At 40.6% G+C, this 22,828-nt stretch overlaps 1 protein-coding gene across 1 annotated transcript in view; it reads left to right on the top strand.

The window, feature by feature from the left end:
- B4GALT5 (beta-1,4-galactosyltransferase 5) overlaps nt 1-22,182 on the top strand; it is a 78,520-nt gene extending 56,338 nt beyond the window's left edge. The window contains exons 3-9 of the mRNA XM_063146118.1: nt 6,301-6,414; nt 8,447-8,571; nt 9,773-9,889; nt 12,492-12,679; nt 12,874-12,996; nt 13,764-13,865; nt 19,168-22,182. Coding sequence (XP_063002188.1) covers nt 6,301-6,414; nt 8,447-8,571; nt 9,773-9,889; nt 12,492-12,679; nt 12,874-12,996; nt 13,764-13,865; nt 19,168-19,315 — 917 coding nt within the window. The 3' untranslated portion in view covers nt 19,316-22,182. The remainder of the gene's footprint in view (nt 1-6,300; nt 6,415-8,446; nt 8,572-9,772; nt 9,890-12,491; nt 12,680-12,873; nt 12,997-13,763; nt 13,866-19,167) is intronic.
- The last annotated feature ends 646 nt before the right edge of the window (nt 22,183-22,828 follow it).

The following is a 22,828-nucleotide window of genomic DNA, read 5'->3' as shown; positions in this document are numbered from 1 at the left end:
GACTCCTCCATCCCAGATCCACCTCCCTTTGCGAACCGCCTAGCACCATATTACCATCAATGGGAGTCAATAACAGCAGACTCTTGGGTGCTCACTATCGATGTCCTCCCTCCTTCTTCGGGGGTGAAAGTAACAGCGCCATCCCCTCCTCTGCTTCTCGAGGTACAGACCCTCCTAGCGAAGGGAGCCATCTCTCCCGTACCCGCAGAGGAACTCAACCAGGGATTTTTCTCGCGCTACTTCACGGTCCCGAAGAAAGATGGAGGTCTTCGACCGATCATGGACTTAAAGCAATTAAACAAATACGTCACCCCGAAGAAGTTCCGTATGATTACGGTTACTTCCATTCTGCAGCTCCTACGCAAAGGGGTTTGGTTCGCTGTGGTGGATCTGAAGGATGCGTACTTCCATATCTCCATCAGGAAGTCACATCAAGCTTACCTGCGATTCTCAATCGGTGCGTCCCAGTTCCAGTTCACCGTTCTCCCCTTTGGGTTGGCCACGGCACCGAGGGTTTTCACGAAGGTGATGGCGGTGGTCTGCGCCCACCTAAGACAAAAAGGAATTTATGTATACCCGTACTTAGATGATTGGCTTCTGGTAGCGGACAGCAGTTACACGCTCCAGAAGGACATTTTAACCACCCTCAACCTGTTGGACTCCCTAGGTCTATGGGTCAACGAGGAGAAATCCGTCTTGACCCCACATCAGAAACTGGACTTTATAGGGGTAACCTTATCGTCTCGACACGGGAGAGCATACCTGCCCTTGACCAGAGCAAACACTCTTCAAGATTTAGCCATCGCTACCGAAAGCCGTCAAAAGGTCTCGGCATGGACGATCCAGAGACTATTAGGTTTGATGGCAGCAACTACCGTAGTCATCAGATTTGCAAGACTCAGAATGAGGATCTTGCAAGCCTGGTTTCTAAGAACGTTCGATCTTCGACGCGATGCCCGACGAACTTACCTGTCTATCCCAAGGCAAGTAAGAGCATCCCTGAAATGGTGGTTTTCGATGGCGACTCTCCTAGAAGGGGTTCTGTTCCAACAAGAAACCCCTTCGGTAACGATCACGACGGATGCATCATTGACCGGATGGGGAGCACACTGCGATTCTCTCACGGCTCAAGGCCGCTGACCTCCTTCTCAGAGAGAACACCACATCAACCACCTAGAACTCTTAGCGGTGGAGAATGCAATAAAGACCTTCGCACAAATTAACGAGGGCCGAAACATCCTGATCGCGACGGACAACACTACCGTAGTGGCATACATCAACAGACAGGGTGGAACAAGATCACACCCCCTGAACCGATCGGCGCTCAGAATTTGGAACTGGTGCATAAAAAGAAAAACTTACCTGACTGCAATCCATGTAGCGGGGAAGGAGAACACTGTTGCAGACTCCCTCAGCAGGTCCTTCCATGTCGACCACGAGCGGGAGCTCGATACCGAAGTCAGGGACGATCTCTTTCGGTACTGGGGCCGCCCTGCTGTCGATGTCTTCGCTACCGAAGAAAACGCAGCTTGTTGCAAGTTCTGCAGCAGAGCAGGAAGGGGAAGGCACTCTCTAGGAGACGCTTTCACCAGAACTTGGAGAGGAAATCTTCTTTACATCTTCCCACCTTTTCCGCTGTTAACGAAGGTACTAGCCAAGATTCAGACGGACAGGTCGGATTGCATCCTCATCACACCATGGTGGCCTCGACAGACGTGGTTCTCCCACGCCCTTCGATTGTCGAGCGGGAATTACATCAGACTCCCCTCGATACCGACGCTGCTGTCTCGACACCAGGGCAGGGTTCGACACGCAAATCTGTCGACCCTCAAGATGACCGCGTGGAGGATAACATCCACTCCTCCCCTCGTACCAAAAAGTTAACTGTAGACCATATTTTATTAGCATCACTAAAACCTTCAACAAGGAAGTCTTACGCAGCAAAGTGGCAAAGATTCCAAAAGTTTGCCTTAGAGAATAATCAACCATCAGAAGCTTGCCCTATATCATTGATTCTTCAATACTTATTGACGCTTTATCAGCAGGGACTCAAACTCACCTGAATCAGAGTCCACTTAGCTGCTATTACGGCCTATCATCGTGGCATGGATGGTTTTTCACCCTTTACACATCCAACAGCCAGAAAATTCCTAACGGGACTTAAGAATACGATACCGACAGTAAAGTGTATCGTTCCGCCATAGAGCCTGTCAGTTGTATTACAATCGCTGACAGGGAAACCCTTCGAGCCCATGGCCTCAACAGACCTTAGGTTTCTGACATTCAAGACTGTCTTCTTAGTGGCCATCACATCGGCTAGACGTGCAAGTGAGCTTAGAGCGCTTAGGATAGATGCTCCTTACACTATTTTTCACAAGGATAAGGTTGTGTTACGCACAGACCCTGCCTTCCTGCCTAAGGTAGTGTCAACTTTTCATCTGTCCCAGCATATCACTCTGCCTGCTTTCTTCCCGAATCCTACAACACCTGTCGAGTCTTCGTTACATACACTGGATGTAAGGAGAGCTCTTGCCTTTTACAAAGCTAGAACAGAGGATTTTAGGAAAACAAATCAGTTGTTTGTTTGTTATGGAGAGCCTTCTAAGGGACTCCCTGTGTCATGCCAACGGTTATCGCGCTGGATTGTGGAAACAATTGAACTTGCCTACTCTATCTCTAAATTAGACCTCTTAAAGCCTGTGACAGCTCATTCTACTAGAGCCGTCTCAACATCTGTTGCTTTCAGCAGAGGTGTTCCATTGACAGATGTTTGTAGAGCCGCAACGTGGTCCACTCTGTCCACGTTTGTTAAACACTACAGTTTGGACACCCATGCAAGACAAGACTGCTCATTTGGGAGGACAGTGTTGTCAGAGATCCTGAGATGATGCACCAACCCACCTCCAAGGTATGTCAGCTTGCTACTCGCCCATATGTGTGATGCATAGAGACCACGATGAAGAAATGCAGGTTGTTTACCTGTAACTGTAGTTCTTCGAGTGGTCATCTATGCATTCACACAACCCACCCACCATCCCCACTTGGTGGTGTGAAACTTACAAATGACACAGTTGTATGTGGAATGTACTTTATTGAATTTACACTCATGTTTATGGGGGCACAATGTCGGACTCCTGTAAACTGAGGTAAGGGCGGGAACCCCATGGACATGCGCGGTAGCGTGGAGGAGGGGTTCCCGCCAAAAACATTTCCCTAAGCTATAGAAGGTTCCGGTTCGGTCTCTGCGCAGGCGCAAAGCCCATATGTGTGAATGCATAGATGACCACTCGAAGAACTACAGTTACAGGTAAGCAACCTGCATTTTTGCCTAATGCTGAAATCTAACAAACCTCAGTTTCACAACATTCCTAGGATGCTGAGCAAGTGTAGGGAAGGGAAAGGTTCATTATGTCTGCACTAGACACAAAGGAACACACACCATACCTTCTGTTTGTCTTGCATGTCTGTAAAGTACTTGGCCATGTGTATGTTATGAACAGGAATTAATGGTATTGCCTTGGTGTTCTAACTGCTATTTGTGGATATTAAACCCCAAAATAGGTAGATATACTTTCATAGAAACTGTCCTTTCTCAGTGCTAGGAACAAACATAGGAAGATCCCTTATACTTAGTCAGACCACTGGTCTGTCTAGCCCAGTATTGTTGGAACTGACTGGCAGTGGCACTCCAGGGTTTCAGGCAGGAGTTTTTCTTAGCGGTACCTTGAGATACCAGGATTGAATTTGGAACCTTCTGCATGGCACGTTTTCTACCACTGTGCAACAGCCCCTCCCAATAAAGGGATGTGTTGACAAACAACCCTTGATTGCAATATCTGCTTGGTCTCATTTGTTAAGTACTGTGTCCTACAATAGTGTTGCTTAATTTCCCTCTAACCTACCACACCCAGGTAGAGGGAATCCTTTCAGATCCCTGCTCTGTAACACTCAGACTGGCCTCTGAATATGACCTTTGAAAATGTGTCACACTCTTTCAGATTACACAACCAACCCAGTCCTCTTTGGAAATTCCAATTTTCTCAGTTTTTCCTAATACTATTTATAGATGGTTTGAGAAATGGGTTATGAAATTTGGCATCCAGCATAGGCAGTTGTCAAAGGATTATTTACTGTTAGGGTATAGATGGTTATTCAGGTGCATTTGAATGAACCCCTTTAACCTTTTCCTCTTTCTGCCTATGGAAGAGGAACAAACAAACTAAACTTTATATGAGTGGTGGAACTGCAATGTATAGTAACAAATGAATAGAGTGAAGATGTATGATATTTGTGGAAAGAATATCATGATAACTATACTCCATCCAGAGATGCTTCTGCTGCTACTATTACTGGTCTCTCTAGCATTTTCTGGTATGTGAAGCATTTCACCATTCTTAATCTTGTTATCTTTGGACTAACTCTGAGATAAGCACTGGGTTAGCATGATTGTGGAGGTAAGAAGAGCCATCATGCCTTCTAAGCCTGTCCCCGCTGGTATTGCTTGCATGCCTGTAGTTTACGTAATTATGCATACTGCAGCATGGGTTGGTGTGCTATTTGCTGCATGTCATGGGTTGTAGGGTGGGTATGAAGCCATTCCTGCTTTGCCAGTTTCAGATGACATGCCAACCCATGATGTAGTACGGGTAATTTTGTAAACAACAGGCGCGCATGCAGCATCCATAGGGGCGGAGGAAAAGCCACGATGGCTTCTTTTATCCCTGTGATCTTGCAAACCCACCCAATTTAAGCTTAGATAGCAACTTTATCAAGGAAACCCAGAGTCCTTGATAGTGGAGGATTTGAACCTGAGGTGCCCGGACTTAGCCTTATCTTCAGTTACATCGCTTCCACATCAACAACTTTCCTAGTCATTCTTGCATATCTGATATCTTCACAAAGATCAACGTATTTGCCCATTAAATTATCGCCCCACTAATAAGAGTGCAGCAGTGGCATCTGAAGTGGAATAGAAAAGCTATTAATGGGTATTGAAAGTGATTAATTTTTACTTCTATAATAGCTTTTAATGTACGAAGAACAGGAAGTTCATGAACTGAAGTGATTATTGTCCAAATAATTTTTTTTATCCAAACTGGCAGGCATTTAGAATATAGTAATCTTCTTAAAAAGGTTTAAGAGTAGAACAAAATAGTAAAATAAATACTGTATCTGCTACTTGCCTGAGATAAATAGGAATAAATATTGCTATGACATTAACAAGTAGGCATGATAAACTGGCTCATCTAGGTGCTAATGGAATGCACTTGGCTGTCATCTATTTGCAATTCTATATTGCCCTCCCTTACACTGGGGTATGAATAAGCTGCTGCAGTTATTATACCTTATGACTGCTTAACTCCATTAATGGCATGAGTTGGAGTGAAGAAGGGTAACAATATCTGTCTTGTAAATTCTGCATGTCTTTACAGACTTAATTTGCTAGCTTGAGGCCAGTGAATTCTGCATTGCAAATGCAAGGAAGTGCACCCGTCACTTAAAGCATTTTTATAATTAGTGCTTATGTAAATATTTGTAACTGGGTAGAATAAATTGTTCACATTTGTCACAGAACGTATAGTGTTTGAGCAGTGAGCATGGGTAAAGCACTGACTGAGTGGAGCTAGGCAGTGGGGAAAGAGGCTGTATCTATGCTTGTGAACCACATGAAAATCATTGTGACGATAGCATCATAATTTGCACTGATGACGGATGGAGTGCAGCTTCCTGTAGGGTAGATTACTTGTTTGGGCCAGGTACTTGTTGCTGCCTTATAGAATCTTAAACTCTGGTTGTAGTGAGCAAAAGAGTCCAGTTTGGGGTGTATGAAAGCTTCCTCAGTATATTAAGACAGATTAGGATTAAGTCAACAGATTATTGATGAGTTGGTGGGGCTTTGGCAGCAGAAGTGTTACCTTTTAGTTTGAACAGCCCATATTCACTCTGTCTATATTTCCCATTTTTCATAATAAGAATATTTTGTCTTTCATGGCACTGATGTACAAAATATGAGGGATACAGCATGGTAGATTTTAGAAAGTGACTAGAATTTCTCAAATGCATTAGGTGAAAACTCGATTGCTTCTGTGGGAGAACTGTGTGGCTTTATAGGTTTTTAGCCCCTTAATTCCATAATATTTTTTTTAAAATGGAATGAAATTGTATGAAAATGCTTGTTTGAACTGTGTAGCACTATAAATGTGAAAAAAATGTTGATTAGCAGCAGTTATTGGTAATGAAGGGAAATGACTGTAAACACTATAGCCTAAGCAGAACTCTTCTTTTCTCTCTTCTCTCCAGATTATCCTCTTGATTTGAACCACAATGAAACCTTTCTGCAAACCACAACTTTTCTTCCTGAAGATTTTACCTACTTTCCAAACCATACCTGCCCCGAAAGACTCCCTTCTATGAGTGAGTACCGTTGTAACTTATGTGAATGTATGCTTTTCTTTCCCATCATGCCTTGCAGTCAGTATTGAATCCAAGATCAAGTAGATGGGTAAGAAGGAGGTTATTCTTTATCTTGGTTTTCCTTTGAAGTCTTCATTATTATTCATAGTTGCTAGTAGTAAGTATGAAAGCCCTTATTTTCCATCCATATGTGGATGTTCCTTTATTCTTTGATAAGATTTTAACTATTTTCCAGTCCAGTGATAAGGCAGTGTGGTCCCATGTATGGAGTTGGTTTTATTGATAGATTCAGATCCAACCACAACACTGTTGTAGAGAGAAAAAGACAGACAGATAGACAGACAGACAGACAGACAGACAGACAGAGGCCATTCTCTCTCTCTCTCTCTCTCTCACACACACACACACACACACACACGCACACACACACACACACACAGAGAGAGAGAGAGAGAGAGAGAAAGTTTGAGGCTTGCAGAGGCAAGGTAATAAAGTCAGGCTTAGTAGTTTCATTTCCCAGCTAAGTTTCATTTAATTCCAGTTAAATTTAATTTTTTTTCAAGGTTTAAACAGTACTTTCTCTTTTGGGGAAGAGGGTATAAAAAGAGCATAAAGCCAGCCAGAGGGAGAGCAGGTAAAGACAATCACTGAGATATGCATGGCCACAATTCTATAACAAGAATAGAAGCATTGGTTGTATGTTGCTACAGACCCATCTCCATCAGTAATACTGCTGTGAAAAAGGCACATAACGTGTTAGGCATAATTGGAAAGAAATTGAAAAGAAAACTGCTGAGATCATACTCCCCTTATAAAAATCTGTGGTGCTACCACCCTTGGAATACTGTGTAAAGTTCTGGGCATTGCATCTAAAAGAGGATATTGTAGAGTTGAGAAAAGGGGAGAAAAGGGCAACTAAAATGATAAGTGGCTACAGCAAATCTGGGATTGTTTAGCTAAGAAAACGGCGAGTAAGGGGAGACTTGATAGAGATGTACAAAATTATGTATGGTGTGGAAAAAGTGAATAGGGAAACAATCCATGAAACTGATTGGTGGCAGATTTAGGACAGACTGTGCATAGTTAAACCTTGGGATTCACTACCACAAGATGTAGTGATGGCCACCAATTTAGATGCCTTTAAAAGGGTATTGAACAAATTGATAAAGGATAAGGCTATCAATGGCTACTAGTCCTGATGACTATGCTGGGGAACGTAGACAGGAAGGAGGTTGCTCTTGCACTCATATCCTGCTTGTGGATTTCCTGTCCCTGTGTGAACAGAATGCTGAACTAGATGGATCTTTGCTCTGATCCTGCAAGGCTCTTCTAATGTTCTTATGAAGTTTCCAAACCTTAACATAGAGCTTGGTGAAGGTACTAGTTTCTATATTTGCCTCATTGTATGATCACATAAACACAGGATACTTTGGCCTAGCCTTTACATTTGCCAGTTGCTTGCTCATTGAGTAGCAGTTGCCCCCTGGCAAGATTGGCAGATCAGGAAATACAGCACAGTTATGTGAGCTGCATGTGCACATTTTCATTTTCCTCTTTCACACTCCCTGCCACATGGGGTAGTGTTCACAATGAGGGAGTGATGCTGCCATCTTCCCTGAATCTTGCCACCCCCTCAGGGTGGGGGTTCTGAAGCAAGGGGCAAATGCTTGTGCTTCCTTACCCCCTAGGTGAAGTGCCCCATGCGCTGTTGCCTCTGCTGTTTTGACCTAGGAGGCCCCCAAGTCTTAATGCAAACAGTTGTAAGGAGTTGATCCTTCCAGCTTTGTTTGAAAGGCCATGGTACCCCTTCATAATTTGTAGCGTTGTTTGCCCTTGCACTGTACTTCAGAAAGCAAGATCTAAAATGGTAGAGCTTTGAAAGGGAACTGAAAATCAATTGCTGATGACAAACTGTAAGAATTGAAACAGACTGCAATGTAATGTGGTAAGGAAGATCAGTAATTGCAAGATACATATTCTTAGTCAGAGCTATGCTTGTTTCTCACCTTCTGCTGTTTGATTGTGTACACAGAGGGCCCTATTGATGTAAATATGAGTGAAATTAGTATGGAGGAGATTCACCAGTTCTTCTCTCGAGACTCTACTATCAAAGTAGGAGGACACTGGAAGCCTAAAGACTGCCTGCCTCGTTGGAAAGTAAGTTGGAGAGAAGGAAAATTGATTGATAGATTTCATTTCTATGCCACCCAATAGCCAAATCTCTCTGGGCAGTTCACACACACTGCTTATCTTCTACAAATAATACTGCTAAATCCTAAGGGAAACCATGGATTTGCGTAATTAAGGGATTTAGATCTTCATTTTAAAAGCTACCATTTTGAAAGGAGCCATTTCCAAGCAGCCGAAGGATCTCCCACTGGTCTTATCTTCTCCATTCATTGTACAGATAAAAGAACACCATACATCTCTCCTAAGCCTTCCTTGTGTGTTAGAGGATACATTAGGCCAGATTGATGGTGACTACAAGTAATGTTGGGTAGTAAGCCAAGCCAAAATTTGTAGATCCCTGAAGAGCTTTTAGGTGGATTCTTCGGAGTTCATTTTACAGATTTTCATACAATGCAGTCAGAATGTCTCAGCTGTCATAATTTCCATGAATTTCACCTTCATGGAGCCATATTCTTCCAGTACCCTGATTATATGTCCTACCAAGTGAATAAGACTTGTCTCCAAAACACAGATGGGGCTCTGACAGGAATAGTGAAAACCATTGTTAGTCCAAAGGGTAGAAAGGAACATTTCAAAATAAAAGCATCTAACAGATTGTAAAAGAAGTTGGTAAATCTGCTTGTGAAATCTATATGGTGCATCCTTATATAAACTTCCTGAACTCCCAGTCTTGCATACTCCTGGGAGCCCAAGGAATGATCCAGATCAAGCCAGATACTACTTCCTCAGGTTGTGTACTACTCCCGCAGGAGGCTAGGAATCTGGCCTCCTGGTCCATGTCAGTAATAGGTAATTGTCAAGGCTGAGGCTTCTCATTGGTGTGTACAAGACTCGAATATGTTGAGTCCATCCTTCCTTGTAAATTCGAGCTGCCTGGACTTGTCCTGAGCATTCTGAAATCCCTGTTTAGATAGAACTTCTAGCTCTGACTATATAACTGAATCTAAAATCCTAGAAAAGGGCTTTATGAAATCCTAGTTTAATTTCCTAAGATATGGTAGAGGATGTTTGGACCAGCCAGTTGCCATTCTTACTGATTTTATTCTTAAAAGATTATATCCATATGACTGTCACGTACTTGGTATCTTGCATTGGTAGCTTGTGAATTGCTTAGGGTTAGGTTGCTCCCAAGATCTCAGAAGAGCTAATGGTAATTTTGTCCCTCTAGGTAGCAATCCTTATTCCGTTCCGCAATCGTTATGAGCATCTGCCGGTCCTCTTTAGGCACCTTATTCCAATGCTGCAACACCAACATTTACAGTTTGCATTTTATGTTATTGAGCAAGTAAGTAAATTTGTATATATTGTTTTTGTTCCCAAGGTTAATTCCTCTCCAGTGGAAATAAGATGGAGTGGCAATTTTTTTCTTTACAGGATTATGTTGTGTAAGAGAGACAGTTAATTGCTTTTTCCATAGAGTTGTTGCACAACAATATTAAATTAAATCCCCAAAGTGTGCCCAGTGTGTGACTTAGTTAATACCTGCCAACTTGCAAAGCCTTCCAAATCGGGTGCTTAGTGGGGTAGTGGTCTGTTCATGTGACTGGCAATTAGGAACCCAAGAACTACTATAAAGCATCTAGAATAGCTTTCCCCAACCTTTATTATTATTATTATTATTATTATTATTATTATTATTATTATTTATTTATTTATATAGCACCATCAATGTACATGGTGCTGTACAGAGTAAAACAGTAAATAGCAAGACCCTGCCGCATAGGCTTACAATCTAATAAAATCATAGTAAAACAATAAGGAGGGGAAGAGAATGCAAACACTTCCTATCATGTAATTTATTTATAATTCAATTTATATTCTACCTTTTTTCCTCTTGCAAGAAACCTAATATTGTCCTCCTCCTTTCCATTTTATCCTCACAACAACGTTGTGAAGAAGTCTAGATTGAGAGCCAGTGATTGGCCCAAAGTCACCCAGTGAGCTTCATAGCCGAGTGGGGACTAGAACCCAGATCTCCTGAGTCCCAGTGCAATGCTCTAATCATTACACCACACTGACTCTCAAATTCCAAAAGTTTTTTATGGATCTGAAGAAGAAAGAGGAGATGTTTGCCATTTGGGAGGAGGCTCTGTGGAACCTTTCCTAACATGTATCACTAAACAAATTGTTTTCAGGCGTTATACTTTTCTCTTGATTAAGCTGTTGTAATAATCTCATGGGTTTCTGCTGAAATTGCCTGTTTGTCCACGGTTACCCATATCATATCACTTTTGAAGTCAGTTCTTCATGCTATGTAACACGGAGATACTTAATAGGTGCAACTCCTCCTATATCTATGTTTGCCACCCAGTAACTGGAGAAGCCACACCCAACTAACTAATCTTTGCCATGTTGCTGTTTAAAAGACACAGTTGCACTCTTCAGAAACACCCTTTGTTTACGTAGAAGGCAGATATTATTTGTTGGTGGGCAAGAATAGGGCAAAATGTCTGTCATGGGCAAACCTGACAAACTGGAGTAATTTTGGAGTAATAAAAACCTGACAAACGGGGTAAACATTGTATTGGAAAGTCTCCTTTATATATCTATACTATATGTACTCTTAAATTTGTGCTTGTGCAAGACCTCTATAGTTCCTAGTCTCCAGGTGGGGGAAAAGTGACACAACCCCAAAGTGGTCAGTCTATGTAGCCAGATGGGATCTGAGAGAAGCCTAACCTGTTCAAGCAGTGTTGCAAGTAAAACATACATGGATTTAATCTGGAGAGCCTCCCATCCTCAGTGTACCTTCTAGGTTTAGAATGGATTGTTCAAGTCTTTTCTGAAATTAGTTCTAAGGAGCTATGCCACAGCAACATAACAGCACTTTACTTATCCTTAACTACTCATTGTTTTTCTAACAATGTAGGGTTTGGTTTTTATTTGTGAAACTGAGATACATACTGGGCCAGTCCATTGGGCCAGTATTAAGGACCCAAATCGTGCCCATAGTGTGGCTGCAGTTAACAATTGCCAGAATTCTCAAGAGTCTCAGGCAGAAATTTTTACGAACACCTGCTATCTGAAATCTGTAACTGGAGATGACTGGGATTATAACTGGAACCTAGTTATAAAGCATATGTTCTTCCACTTAACTATGGTCTCTCCCTAAATAATGGATAGAACATTGGTAAACAATTGATAAGACATTGTTAAGTAGTGGAACACTTTATTTGCCATCCATAAAGTTCTAGGTTCTATCCCTGGCCAGGCTGGTAAAGACCTTTTGCCTGAAACCAGTCCCAATGAGAGCAGAGAGTAGTGGCCTAGATAGACCAGTGGTGTGAATAAGGCATTTTCATGTGTTTGCTCCAGAACCAGCTAACACAATTTTTTATAGGCATTCTTTTGCAGAGCCTCTCTCCTATCCTACTGAAAAAAATAGCACTTCCCCAGTGTGTCCACTCACAAAGGATCTCCTTGCCTCCCAATCTTTTCTATTGCTGCACTGAAAGGACCAGCTCCTCACAGGAGCTTGCAATTCGCATGGCCATCTAATCGTCACTTGTAAAGCTTCTAGGGCAACCTTAAAAGGCCAGAGAAATGAAAAGTATAGCAACCTCTAATTTCTCTGACCTTTTAAGTTTGCCCTAGAAGCCACCATGGACCTCCTGTATGGCCTTGATCTGTTTGACCTGTCAGAAATGAAGAGCATTGCCAGCTCAGTTTTCACTCTAGCAAAATGCAGAATTTAGTTTTGGAAAGTCTTTCTCACTTTGTGAAACTAATCAGAATATAAGATATCAACCGATGTTCTGAGCAAATGAATAAACAGACATACACAATACACCTATTGCAAGTATATGAATGCAACATGACAGGCAGTATATACAAGCTCTCTTGTAAATAAACGTGAATGTAATTATCATGTTGGGATTCTCTCCCAGGCTGGCAACCAACCCTTTAACCGTGCCATGCTCTTCAATGTTGGCTTTCGGGAAGCAATGAAGGACTTGGACTGGGATTGTATGATCTTCCATGATGTGGACCATATACCTGAAAATGACCGTAACTATTATGGATGTGGGCAGATGCCAAGACACTTTGCAGCAAAGCTGGATAAATATATGTATCTGTAAGTAACTGTAGTCCCCTACTTGTAAAGTTAAGGTATCTAACTATGCAGAGAAATAGAGGTAGACATTGCTATAGCTAAAAATGGACTCTGAAAAACCACTATGTGACAGGCTGTGAACAGGCAGCCAAATCTGCCCTCAATAAGCACTATTCACCACAACCTTGACTAAAACTTCTTTTTTTTAAATATAGCCTCCCTTACAACGAGTTCTTTGGAGGAGTGAGCGGCTTAACAGTGGGACAGTTCAAAAAAATCAATGGCTTTCCAAATGCCTTCTGGGGCTGGGGCGGAGAGGATGACGACCTTTGGAACAGGTACCTTGCATACAGGGAGTGGGGTGGGGATAGATTATGCACAAGTTCTAACTGGTATAGCTCCCCATGTGCTATCAGATTCACACTATACCAGACGAAGAGTGGAAATTGCAGTGTATAATGTAGAATTGTGACAGGATGTTTTTGGCTGGCTTACCTTAGGAATGTTCATGGGCTGGGGACATATCTTCCTGGGCACACATTACACACCCTTCTGGCAGTACAAGCTGCCTGAAGGCTCTGCCTAGTTCTCCGTTGTTGTTACTTGGCTGAGTGCCTGCAACTGCCAGTCTTGCGAAGTAACATTTAGGCAGTTCCCATTTCCACGTGACTTCTAAAGAAGAACTTCCATTACCTGTGATATAATCTTAAACTGTTTCCTCTCCTTCGTCTCTGCGTAATCTTGATTGATTTTGGGAATAGTGTTTGTTTCTGCAAAGTGTGCTTTTTATTCTACAAAGTATGCCTTTTGGGATGTACAGCCAAAAAAATACTAGTTATAGCTCTAGACAAAAGCTGTGAACTGCTATGTCCCAGTGCCTCGTGCTTGTTAGTTTTTTAATCGCTCATTGCATTTCTTACTTAAATTGTGATCAGTGGACAGCTGCTCAACCTGCTTAAAATGGAAAATAATTTAAATACGGTCACTTGGTTGAGCTGGATTTTTTGGAGTGCTCGCTTGTTAAATCTTTTGTTCAGTTTGTACAGTCCTGAAAAATGCTGAAGTCAAAGCAGCTGAATGATTCCTCTCTTCCTTCTTCTTCCAGAGTGCACTATGCAGGCTACTTGGTGACTCGGCCAGAAGGAGACACAGGAAAATACAAGTCAATTCCCCATCATCATAGAGGTGAAGTACAGTTCTTAGGAAGGCAAGTGATTTTTTTTATCATAAATGCTTTGAAATTGCAGACTTCCTAGCACTTCAGATGTGTGCATGTGAGTTGCTAGCCTCTTTCATCCAGAATTCTTAAAATTCTACAATTTTAAAAGCCCAAGATGAGTTCAAATGAGTCTTTAAAGCTTCCGTTGGAGTACCTTTAACCATGTGGGAAGGCTGTTGTCTGTATTCTCCAGCAGTACAGCTCAGCTTGTTAAACTGGCCATCTTTAGAGATCCATGTAGGTCTTAACTTTGTGGGATAAGTTTACACATTATTGTCTATGATTTCTAATGATCCAAATCCATGCATAGCCATCCAATGTTGAAAATGATTTTAGCATATAGCTGATTTGCTCTGTCTCCAGTGGAAATTCATGTATGTATGGTAGGAACTTGTGTTGGAGTAGTTCAGATTGAACAACTTCAAAGAGAGGCTACCAACCCACTCTTTCATGTGCAGTTTCCTTGTCCCTACAATAAAGGAATTCTTGTCTTCAGTCCAGTCCTTGCCCAAACCTTTGGAATGCTGCCAAATCTTCAACTGTTTCAACTGGATAAATGCCAATCTGCATTATTACTTCTGAGTGCAGAGTTTGAGTACTTATACAGAATACAGGCAGGCTTGTCCAAAGTCTTGGTTTTGTTGTCCTTGACCATTTTTAAAACCTCATTTAAACTTTAACCTCTTTTTAAGCAACCCCCGTAGCAGCCCGCCACTTTTTAGTAGGTGGGCACCATGTTTCTAAGAATGCCACTTCAGAGGATGTAGACAATCAGAAACTTTCCTGTGCCAGCTACAATGAAATTAATGGGAGTTGTGAAAGTCCAAAATAGAGCTTCTAACCTCAGACGAGCTGCAGGTAGCCTCTTTGAAATAAATTTATGCCATCATTTTGCAAAACACATTCATTACATGGGGCTTGAACAGAAGAAGCTAAGAGTAAATTGTGTCCAAGAGTAAATGACATTAATTTCTATCTCCCTAAAATCTCTTATCTAGATCAGAGGCAATTGTGTATACCTTACAAAATGACTATAATAGGATTCTCAGAATTGAATGTTACAGCTACTACAGTGACCTCTGCACTTGTTTGTTAGATACTGTTTGCTGTGGCAGAGAGGTGTGTGTGCGTGCATCTGAGTTTATTTGAAATTGCATCACAAATATATTATTCGTGTAGAAGTGATTTGTGACTACTTCTTGACTTATAACAGTTTTTCCTTTGCATTGCTGGTTTTGTAGCTTTGTATCATGTTTTTCACAGTTCAAAGGCAAAAAACAGGATAGTAGTAGAGACATAAATGTAAGATTTTTGGAAGTGTGTTTTTAATGCACATTAATCTTTTGTAATTAGGCACATGAATATTCCAAGCTTCACTTAGTTGGGTTCGTAAACTTAAGTTCCAAAAGTGATAAAATAAGACACTACTTTTACTGTTCTCCAGTTTTTAGAAACTTCCCTCCGGCTTACAGCTTCAGACCTCTTCCCTATAGTTTAGGATTAGCAGATGTTTGTGTGAACATGCCAGTGGCCCAAGTCACTGCAGTGATTAAATTCTAGTCATTGTTCTCCATGGGGATATAAACGTTCCTTAAATCCAATCAGGGGTGGGGTAGCCATATCCTTGCTTGTTTTGGAGGTATGGGGTATTTTGTGGCTGTAGTCTTTTGCTGGTGTTTCTTCCCTTTCAAGGAGCATAGAATCGGCCATATTTAGAGGCCGCTACATTAGCTTTACTTGGAAGAGGTTCATACAATTTTATTTGCTTTAGGAATGCTTACCACAATCAAGAATTGAATAATGTTTTCGTTTTGGAAAATATAGCCTAGGAATGCTGTCCTAACCACTAGACAAAGAAATCTTAAAAATGTATGGATGAGAGACTTCCAACATTCACCATAGATAGATACCTGGATATTTTGCACATCTGTTGTAAGAAGATAATGCTCTCGGTGACTTACCAGTTTTTTTTGAGACAGCTGCAGCAAAATGCCAGTTGCTGTTAATAAACGCCGGATATGACAACAAAGAAGTAACTAAGATTTTTGGAAGTGTGCTTTTAATATAATAGGAATGTATAAATAAAATATAAAAATCGGTACTGCATTGTGCACTCTAAATTAACTGAACACTCAAGCACAGAAAGAGCCTGCAGTATGTAAGGTTCTGGGCTGCTTTCCAATCTCCCCTTTTTTCTTGAGCAGCCATTTAATGGAATGAGATAAAGACTTTCTTCCTCTTTACCTCCCAGCTCTCATTTTGCTGTTGCAGTTGGCAGCCAGAAATTAGGCTTAACTTCTAAAAACAGAGCAATTGTGTCTTGGAACCCTTCCCCCCTCCCAACACCAGATGTTTGTTTTTGATTGTGGCTGGAAGATAGGTACTTGGTGCATGAATCCAGAGCATTGAAAACAGTTTTTTCTGGGCCTAAGCTCTTGGCTGTGTTAAGTCCTCATGAAGAATTTCCCGTTTAGGAAATCTGAAGCATGATCTAAAAAACCATTTTGTAGTAAGGTAGCAAAATTGTACAGTTCCTCTGGAGCACCAAAGGTCAAAAATCTCACAGCGGCAAGAGACTGAGCTATGCCTCCCCTGTTTCAACAGACTGGAGATGGTATCAGCTAAAGGACAGTGCATACCTAGCTTCCCTAAACTGCTATTGTTTATTTGCTGTCATGCCTTAGTGACAGGCACTTGAGGCACAGGGCCTCCTGATACATTCCATTATATTGTGTATTAGCCTTATTATTTGAACTGTTTTCTGTGCTATTTTCAGGTGACAGTGCTTCTCCATCATGATTTAAATAGTTGTTTAGCTACAATAAGTTAAAGGGGTATTGGTCAAACCCTCATAACCTAATGTATCGTGCCATACTGGAAAACTGGAAAGCCACCAGCTCCATAGCTCATGAACAAATAGCTTACATGAAAAGAGGGAGAAAGATACATTTCAAAATATCTGACAGAATTTTTTAGAACTCTTTATGGACTGAGAAGTAGAAGACTGATTCGGTCCCCTTGTATTACCAGCATCATTTTTACAATCTTCCTTTTCCCTTCTTTCTTCTCCCCCCTCTTTACTTTTTTCATAATCTTTCTTCACTTTTATACTTACAGAATAGGCATATCAGTATATGTCTAAGCTACAACTGTTACAGAAAAATCCAATAGTCATATTTCCACCAGAGACAAAGATGAGATGTCAGGGGGATTCTGCTACATCCATAGCATCATCAGCCTGGGGAAAAAAGGGAGGAAACTAAATAAATGCAAAGCTAGAATGGGGTGGAGAACATAATAGTTCTCCACCCCACCCCAACCCCTTAGTGTAAGACTGTAAGCGTGAGGGCAGGGACTGTTTTTTTTTGTTAAGTGTAAGCTGCTCCGAGAGCCTTTTTTGGCTGAGGAGCAGGGTATAAATATGATAAATAAATAAATAATAGTGTAATCCAAAGACCTCCAATTGGGGACTTCTACACCACCCCCATGACACATGGAGATGCTGGCAGCTGATGACATTGTGACAACCAGATTGAACCCCTAGCATTACAGCATGTGCAACATCACAGCACTTGCTCCCACAGCCCCAGAGGTGCGTTCCATAGGGGACTGTTGACAGTTGGAATGAGGTTCCCCTGTTCAAACTCAGTGTTTGTTTTTCACCAAACATAACATTTCTCATTGAAACCAAAAAGTTCTACCTTCAACTCATCTATCCAGAGAACATTGTTCCAGAAATCTTGAGGATCATCTATATAATTTTTAGTGAACTTCAAAAAGGCACCAATGTTCTTTTTAGAGAGCAGTGGTTTCTTCCTGGCTCTTCTCTCATAAACACCATTCTTGTTCAGTTTTTTTCCCTGATTGTTGAGCCATGAACACTCACATTAGCCAAGGTGAAAGTGGCCTGCAGATCCTTGGATGTTACTCTGGGGTTCTTTTTGAATTCCTGAATGATGCACCACTTTGTCCTTGGAGAGATTTTGGTAAGATGACCATTCCTGGGTAGAGTGACAGTTGTCTTGAACCATCTCCATCTGCCTGACAAAAAATCCTTTGAAATGGTTTCATAAGTCTTTCTAGACTGATGAGCAGCAATACCTGCTTCTCTAAGGTCCTGATAGATGTCTTTTGATTGCAGCATGATGCGTTTCCACACAACGTTATGGTGAAGACCAAACTTGCAACGTTTCCGATCCTTTTATATGGTGGAGCCTTCCAAACGCACCCCTGATGATCTACCTAATTACTTAAACACCTGATTCTCATTATTCATTTTAATTGACCTGGTGCAACCAGGAGTACACTCGTTTATTTATTAAAACATTTGTATCCCACCCTATATCATTAGGATCTAAGGGTGGTGTACAGATAAAATTATACAAAGAATATAAAACAATAAATATACACAGCTAAAAACAAATTAAACTGTTAATCAAGCTAAAAGCAGTATAGAATTTAAAAGCGGTAAAAAAAAAATTAAAACAGTTAAAACAATGTGCAAGCTTGGTGAATTTAGCCAGTAAATGCTTTGTTAAAAACCCATGTCTTTACTTGGTGCCGTAATAAAGTCAGTGTTGGTGCCAGTCAGCCGGGGTGCTACGACATAGAAAGCCCTCTCCCATGTCCTACCATAGTGTATGTCTCACGTTGGTGGAGTGTGGAGAAGGGCTCCTCCAACAGATCTCAAGTCTCAGGCAATCATACATAGGGAGAGGTGCTCCCTCAAGTATACCATGACTCATTGTTTGTCTAAATTATATATTGTTTTATTTCACAAGACATGGAATTGGTTAACATAAACATAAACCCTATTGAATAATTAGAAAAGGACTGATTTTAATTCAGGAAGGCTATCATGGTAAAACTATGGAATTTCTGTAATTATCACTAGGGTTCACTTTTTCTCACCACTGTATATATTTTTTAAAACGTAACTTTTATCCACATATGTACAGGATACATGACGTTGTTAAGCAGCCTTGTAGTCCTTTTTCCCAGGAAGTAAGGCATGGAAGGAAATAATATTGTTTTTTTTTACTAAAATATATCTGAGAGTGTCTAGTCCAATGGCACACAAAAATATTTCTTACTGTGCTTATTTTAGATCCTGATCTCTTATGAAGAAGCATTATTTCTAGACTTGGTTGTAATGAATTTAGAGGCCGGAGACAATTAGTCTTAATGGAAAGCATTAATGCCCAGGATGTGTATTCTTATTAGTAGGTCTCTCATCATGAATTTTGATCAGCATTGGCCTTAATGCTCCAACCTTTTTCTTTTCAAATAGGTATGCACTGCTGAGGAAGTCCAAAGAGAGGCAAGAATTGGATGGCCTCAATAACTTGAACTATTTCCCAAATGTTACATACGACGCCTTGTATAAAAACATAACTGTTAACCTGATGCCAGAGCTGGCTCTGGTGAATGAATACTAAGAGAATGTGAAAAGAAGGAAAAAACACACATTGTTTTGTAGGTGTTTCCTGGACAAGAAAAAACTTGTATCTAATGAAGGATCACAGTATTTTGAAAAATAATACTCTAAAGCACGCACACAGATCATCAGACTGTAGACCCACTCAGACTGTGCAGCGAGCTCGGACTTCACTTCCTTTTTGATTTCTTTTTTTAAAGAACAATGGTGTGACCTGCTGCTTTGTCCCAGCATTCCATTTCCTTAAACAATCTCCAACACCAAACTGTGATCAAATGTGCTTTTCTGCTCATAAAACCAGTTTGGCTGCAAAGGACACGATTGGTTTCTTGACTCTGGATGCTGGAAGCTATCCTGTAGGCAACTGCCGAAATGGGAGGTGAACTGCTACCTAACAACGATATCATTCTTCTACATTTGTGTTTGTATTGGTTTTTTAATTGACCTGCTTGAAGAAATATATATATATATATACATACACACACACAACAGAATCGCTTCTTAAAGAAGTGTAGGTGTAAATAAGCTGTATAAATTGCTTTCCTTTCTTTTTTTAAAAAAAGAATTCTTTTACAATTCAAAACTGAAGCTGAAGGTTTACAACTTAAGATAACTCAAGTAAGCCGCCACCTGTGCAAACACTTCAGCACATTATGATACTCATGTGAGTAATTCTCTTCAGGACTATTTGTGTGGTTGTTAGCAGGATTGGGACCTTGTCATAGGTTGTGAAGCTTAAGAAATCGTAGCCATAGCAGAGCTTATTGAGGGAGGGGGAATCTGGCTTTGGGAATAGGAATGCCATTCATAAAAGACCAGTCTCATACATTTTATAGTCATAGCCTTTCCAGATCTTTTTTCTGATCCATCAGATTCTGCTGTATATTCCATAGCCACAACAAAACAGCAGAGAAAATGTCTCCCATCCAGCTTCACCTTCATAAGGGACAGGTTCTCCAAAAGGTTGTTGAAGTCTCCACGTGCCCCTCTTATCCTCACATTTACTGTTCAGTCCAGGTTTGCAAATTGTTCAATCTCTTTTTGGAAAAAAGTCTACAGTGATTCCTGTAACTTGGGGGTGGGTTATGAATAGTATTTTGATATATTTATTGTGTAAATGAAACTGTACTGAACTAATATAGGCTAAAATTGTAGGCTAGCGCTCTTGGTTATGATTATTAACCAGAGAAAGCATTGCACAAGTACAAATACTGGGATAAATATATCCAGACTCCAAATCATAGTTAAAAGAATGAAGGGCATTGTGATTAGTTCAGGAAAAAATGTGAGCATCAGACAGAAGTGCTTGGTCCATATCTTCCATCCAGTTTCACAGACTTCGTTTTCGTTTGAAACTTAGATATGTGCCTTTTTGTTTGTTTGTTTTTCTTTATTCTGGTTTAAAATCAACCCATCTGTTTATACTGTATGTACAAACTTTTTGTTTTTGTTTTTACTAGGGCCTGTAACTCTGGTAAATGTCTTCTTTTATTGTTCTTTAATATATATTTATAGACACAGATTGTGAGAACTTAAAGTGAGAAGTACTTTAATTTCTTTTATTGCATTGTTGCCTTCAATTGCTTTAACTTGCATAGTTTACAGTTAGTTTTCTGGGTTCGGTGGATGTATGACCCCCCATATACATCTGTTGTGGGTGCGACAAACCAGGCCTATTTTCTTGTGTGTCTCAAAAGATTTACGAAAGTGTGTGTGCGTGTGTGTGTGTACAATTGTGTGTGCCTTATCAGCCCATATGAAAGGGCAGCAAGTCTGCTCTTGAGAATGCTGGTAAGTGTGCTTTAAAATACTTCATAAGGGAACCCTTCATGACTGCTGCAGAGGTAAGAAATGTGTGTCTTTTTTTGTTTGTTCTTTAATGGCACATATAGCAATAAAGACTTCTAAATTTTGACATTTTTCAGATGTGGATAACACACCCTTTCCTTCGTCATTTTTTTAACCCCAGAAAGCTGGTAGGAACCAACACTTTTATTTTATGGTGCTTCAGTTGAGGAATGTATTTTAAGCTATCTGAATTCACCATCACATGAACATCTATCCGAACAGACGTTACGCTTGTAGGACCATCCATCTTCACCCTCTCTTCTCAAAAAAGAAAAGTAATTACCTCTGCTCAGAAATGCACTTGTTAAAGATTGGCATGAAAGGGTCAGTTTCTCTTCTTAATCAATGATTTTTGGTTTATTTTGTTTTTCCCAATCACGTTGCTTTCTTTCCCTCTCTTTAAAAATGTGGAATATCTTTAAAATGTGCACTGTTACTCTTATCAGCTAAGTCAAATACTGTATAGTAAATGTAATTGTTGAAAGCATAACTGTCAAGCGCATGTGATGTTATGGTGTTTTAAAAAATCATTTTAAAAACTGTACATTGGCAGCTGAAATTTCAACAAGGCCACTGCTCCCCATCTCCATCAGCACTGTCAGCTCACACTGCTAGGGGGCAGAATGCTATGATAAAATGCATATGTTTTTGTATGAGCCATGTTGGTCTTTATTTGCTAAAACGTTTGTTTAAAATCCACTAGTTCTTGTAAAAGCTCTTCTTCTTGAATGAGTTTACCAGCTGAGCAACCGCCATGCATTTCCAAACGCCTACAGTCAAAAATAGCACCAAACAATATGTAATTTTCTTTAATCCTATTGTTTTGAGCTTGCTCTTTATGTTTTCTATGAGGTGCCAGAGGTACATTTTTGCACTGATATTTAGTGTTTTCAAACACACACAATTTTCAGCAAAGCAATCCTTTGTATCATTACATTTATTTACCCATGTGTTTGTACATTTTTGTATTTGTTAATTTATGAATGATTTTTTTCAGTAAAACCGATACATATTCAGGAACCAAGAGACAGTAGTGATGTTGCTTTATTTACTGAGGAAATTCTTAATATACAAATTGTGTAGCAAACAGCTCGGATTTTTTCACAAGCTTTAAATGTACAACTAAATGAACAACAACTGCTTTTTAAAAGTTGATAACAAAAAATCCACTCTTTTCCTCCTCGTTATATGACATAAGGGCTGAGTTCACACAACATGCTAACCCACCCAGTGTGGGTTGCTATTGAACTGTGGATCATCGTGTTGTCCAAATTCAGTGCTTTTTCTGCAGGGTAGGTTTTGTGTTGCCTGATCACAGTGGGTTTTCTGCAGGGTTGCTCGTTAAACATGCAGTGTGGGTTGCTAACCACCCTAAACAACTCAACAACAAGCTGTGGGTCTTCAAAGTGGCTTGTTTGAGAAAAATAGCTTATTCCCAGACTAGATCTTTCACAAGATACCAATGTTGCTGGAGACACATCTTCTTTTGACTTCACATTCCTTTGCTCGAGCAAATGTTACTTTTTTTTTGAGTCTGATATAATTCCAGAGTCTCTTCAACAAGGCTAACGAGTCTACTGTGTTACAAGGTAGCTTCTGTGAGCAGTATTGACTCCATTTTGAAGCTACCCAAAACCCCACCTCCAGACAGAGCATTCACAGAAGG

Source organism: Elgaria multicarinata, chromosome 1 (assembly GCF_023053635.1).
Source record: "Elgaria multicarinata webbii isolate HBS135686 ecotype San Diego chromosome 1, rElgMul1.1.pri, whole genome shotgun sequence".
Taxonomy (NCBI): domain Eukaryota; kingdom Metazoa; phylum Chordata; class Lepidosauria; order Squamata; family Anguidae; genus Elgaria; species Elgaria multicarinata.
This window is presented reverse-complemented; position numbering and strand designations above follow the sequence as displayed.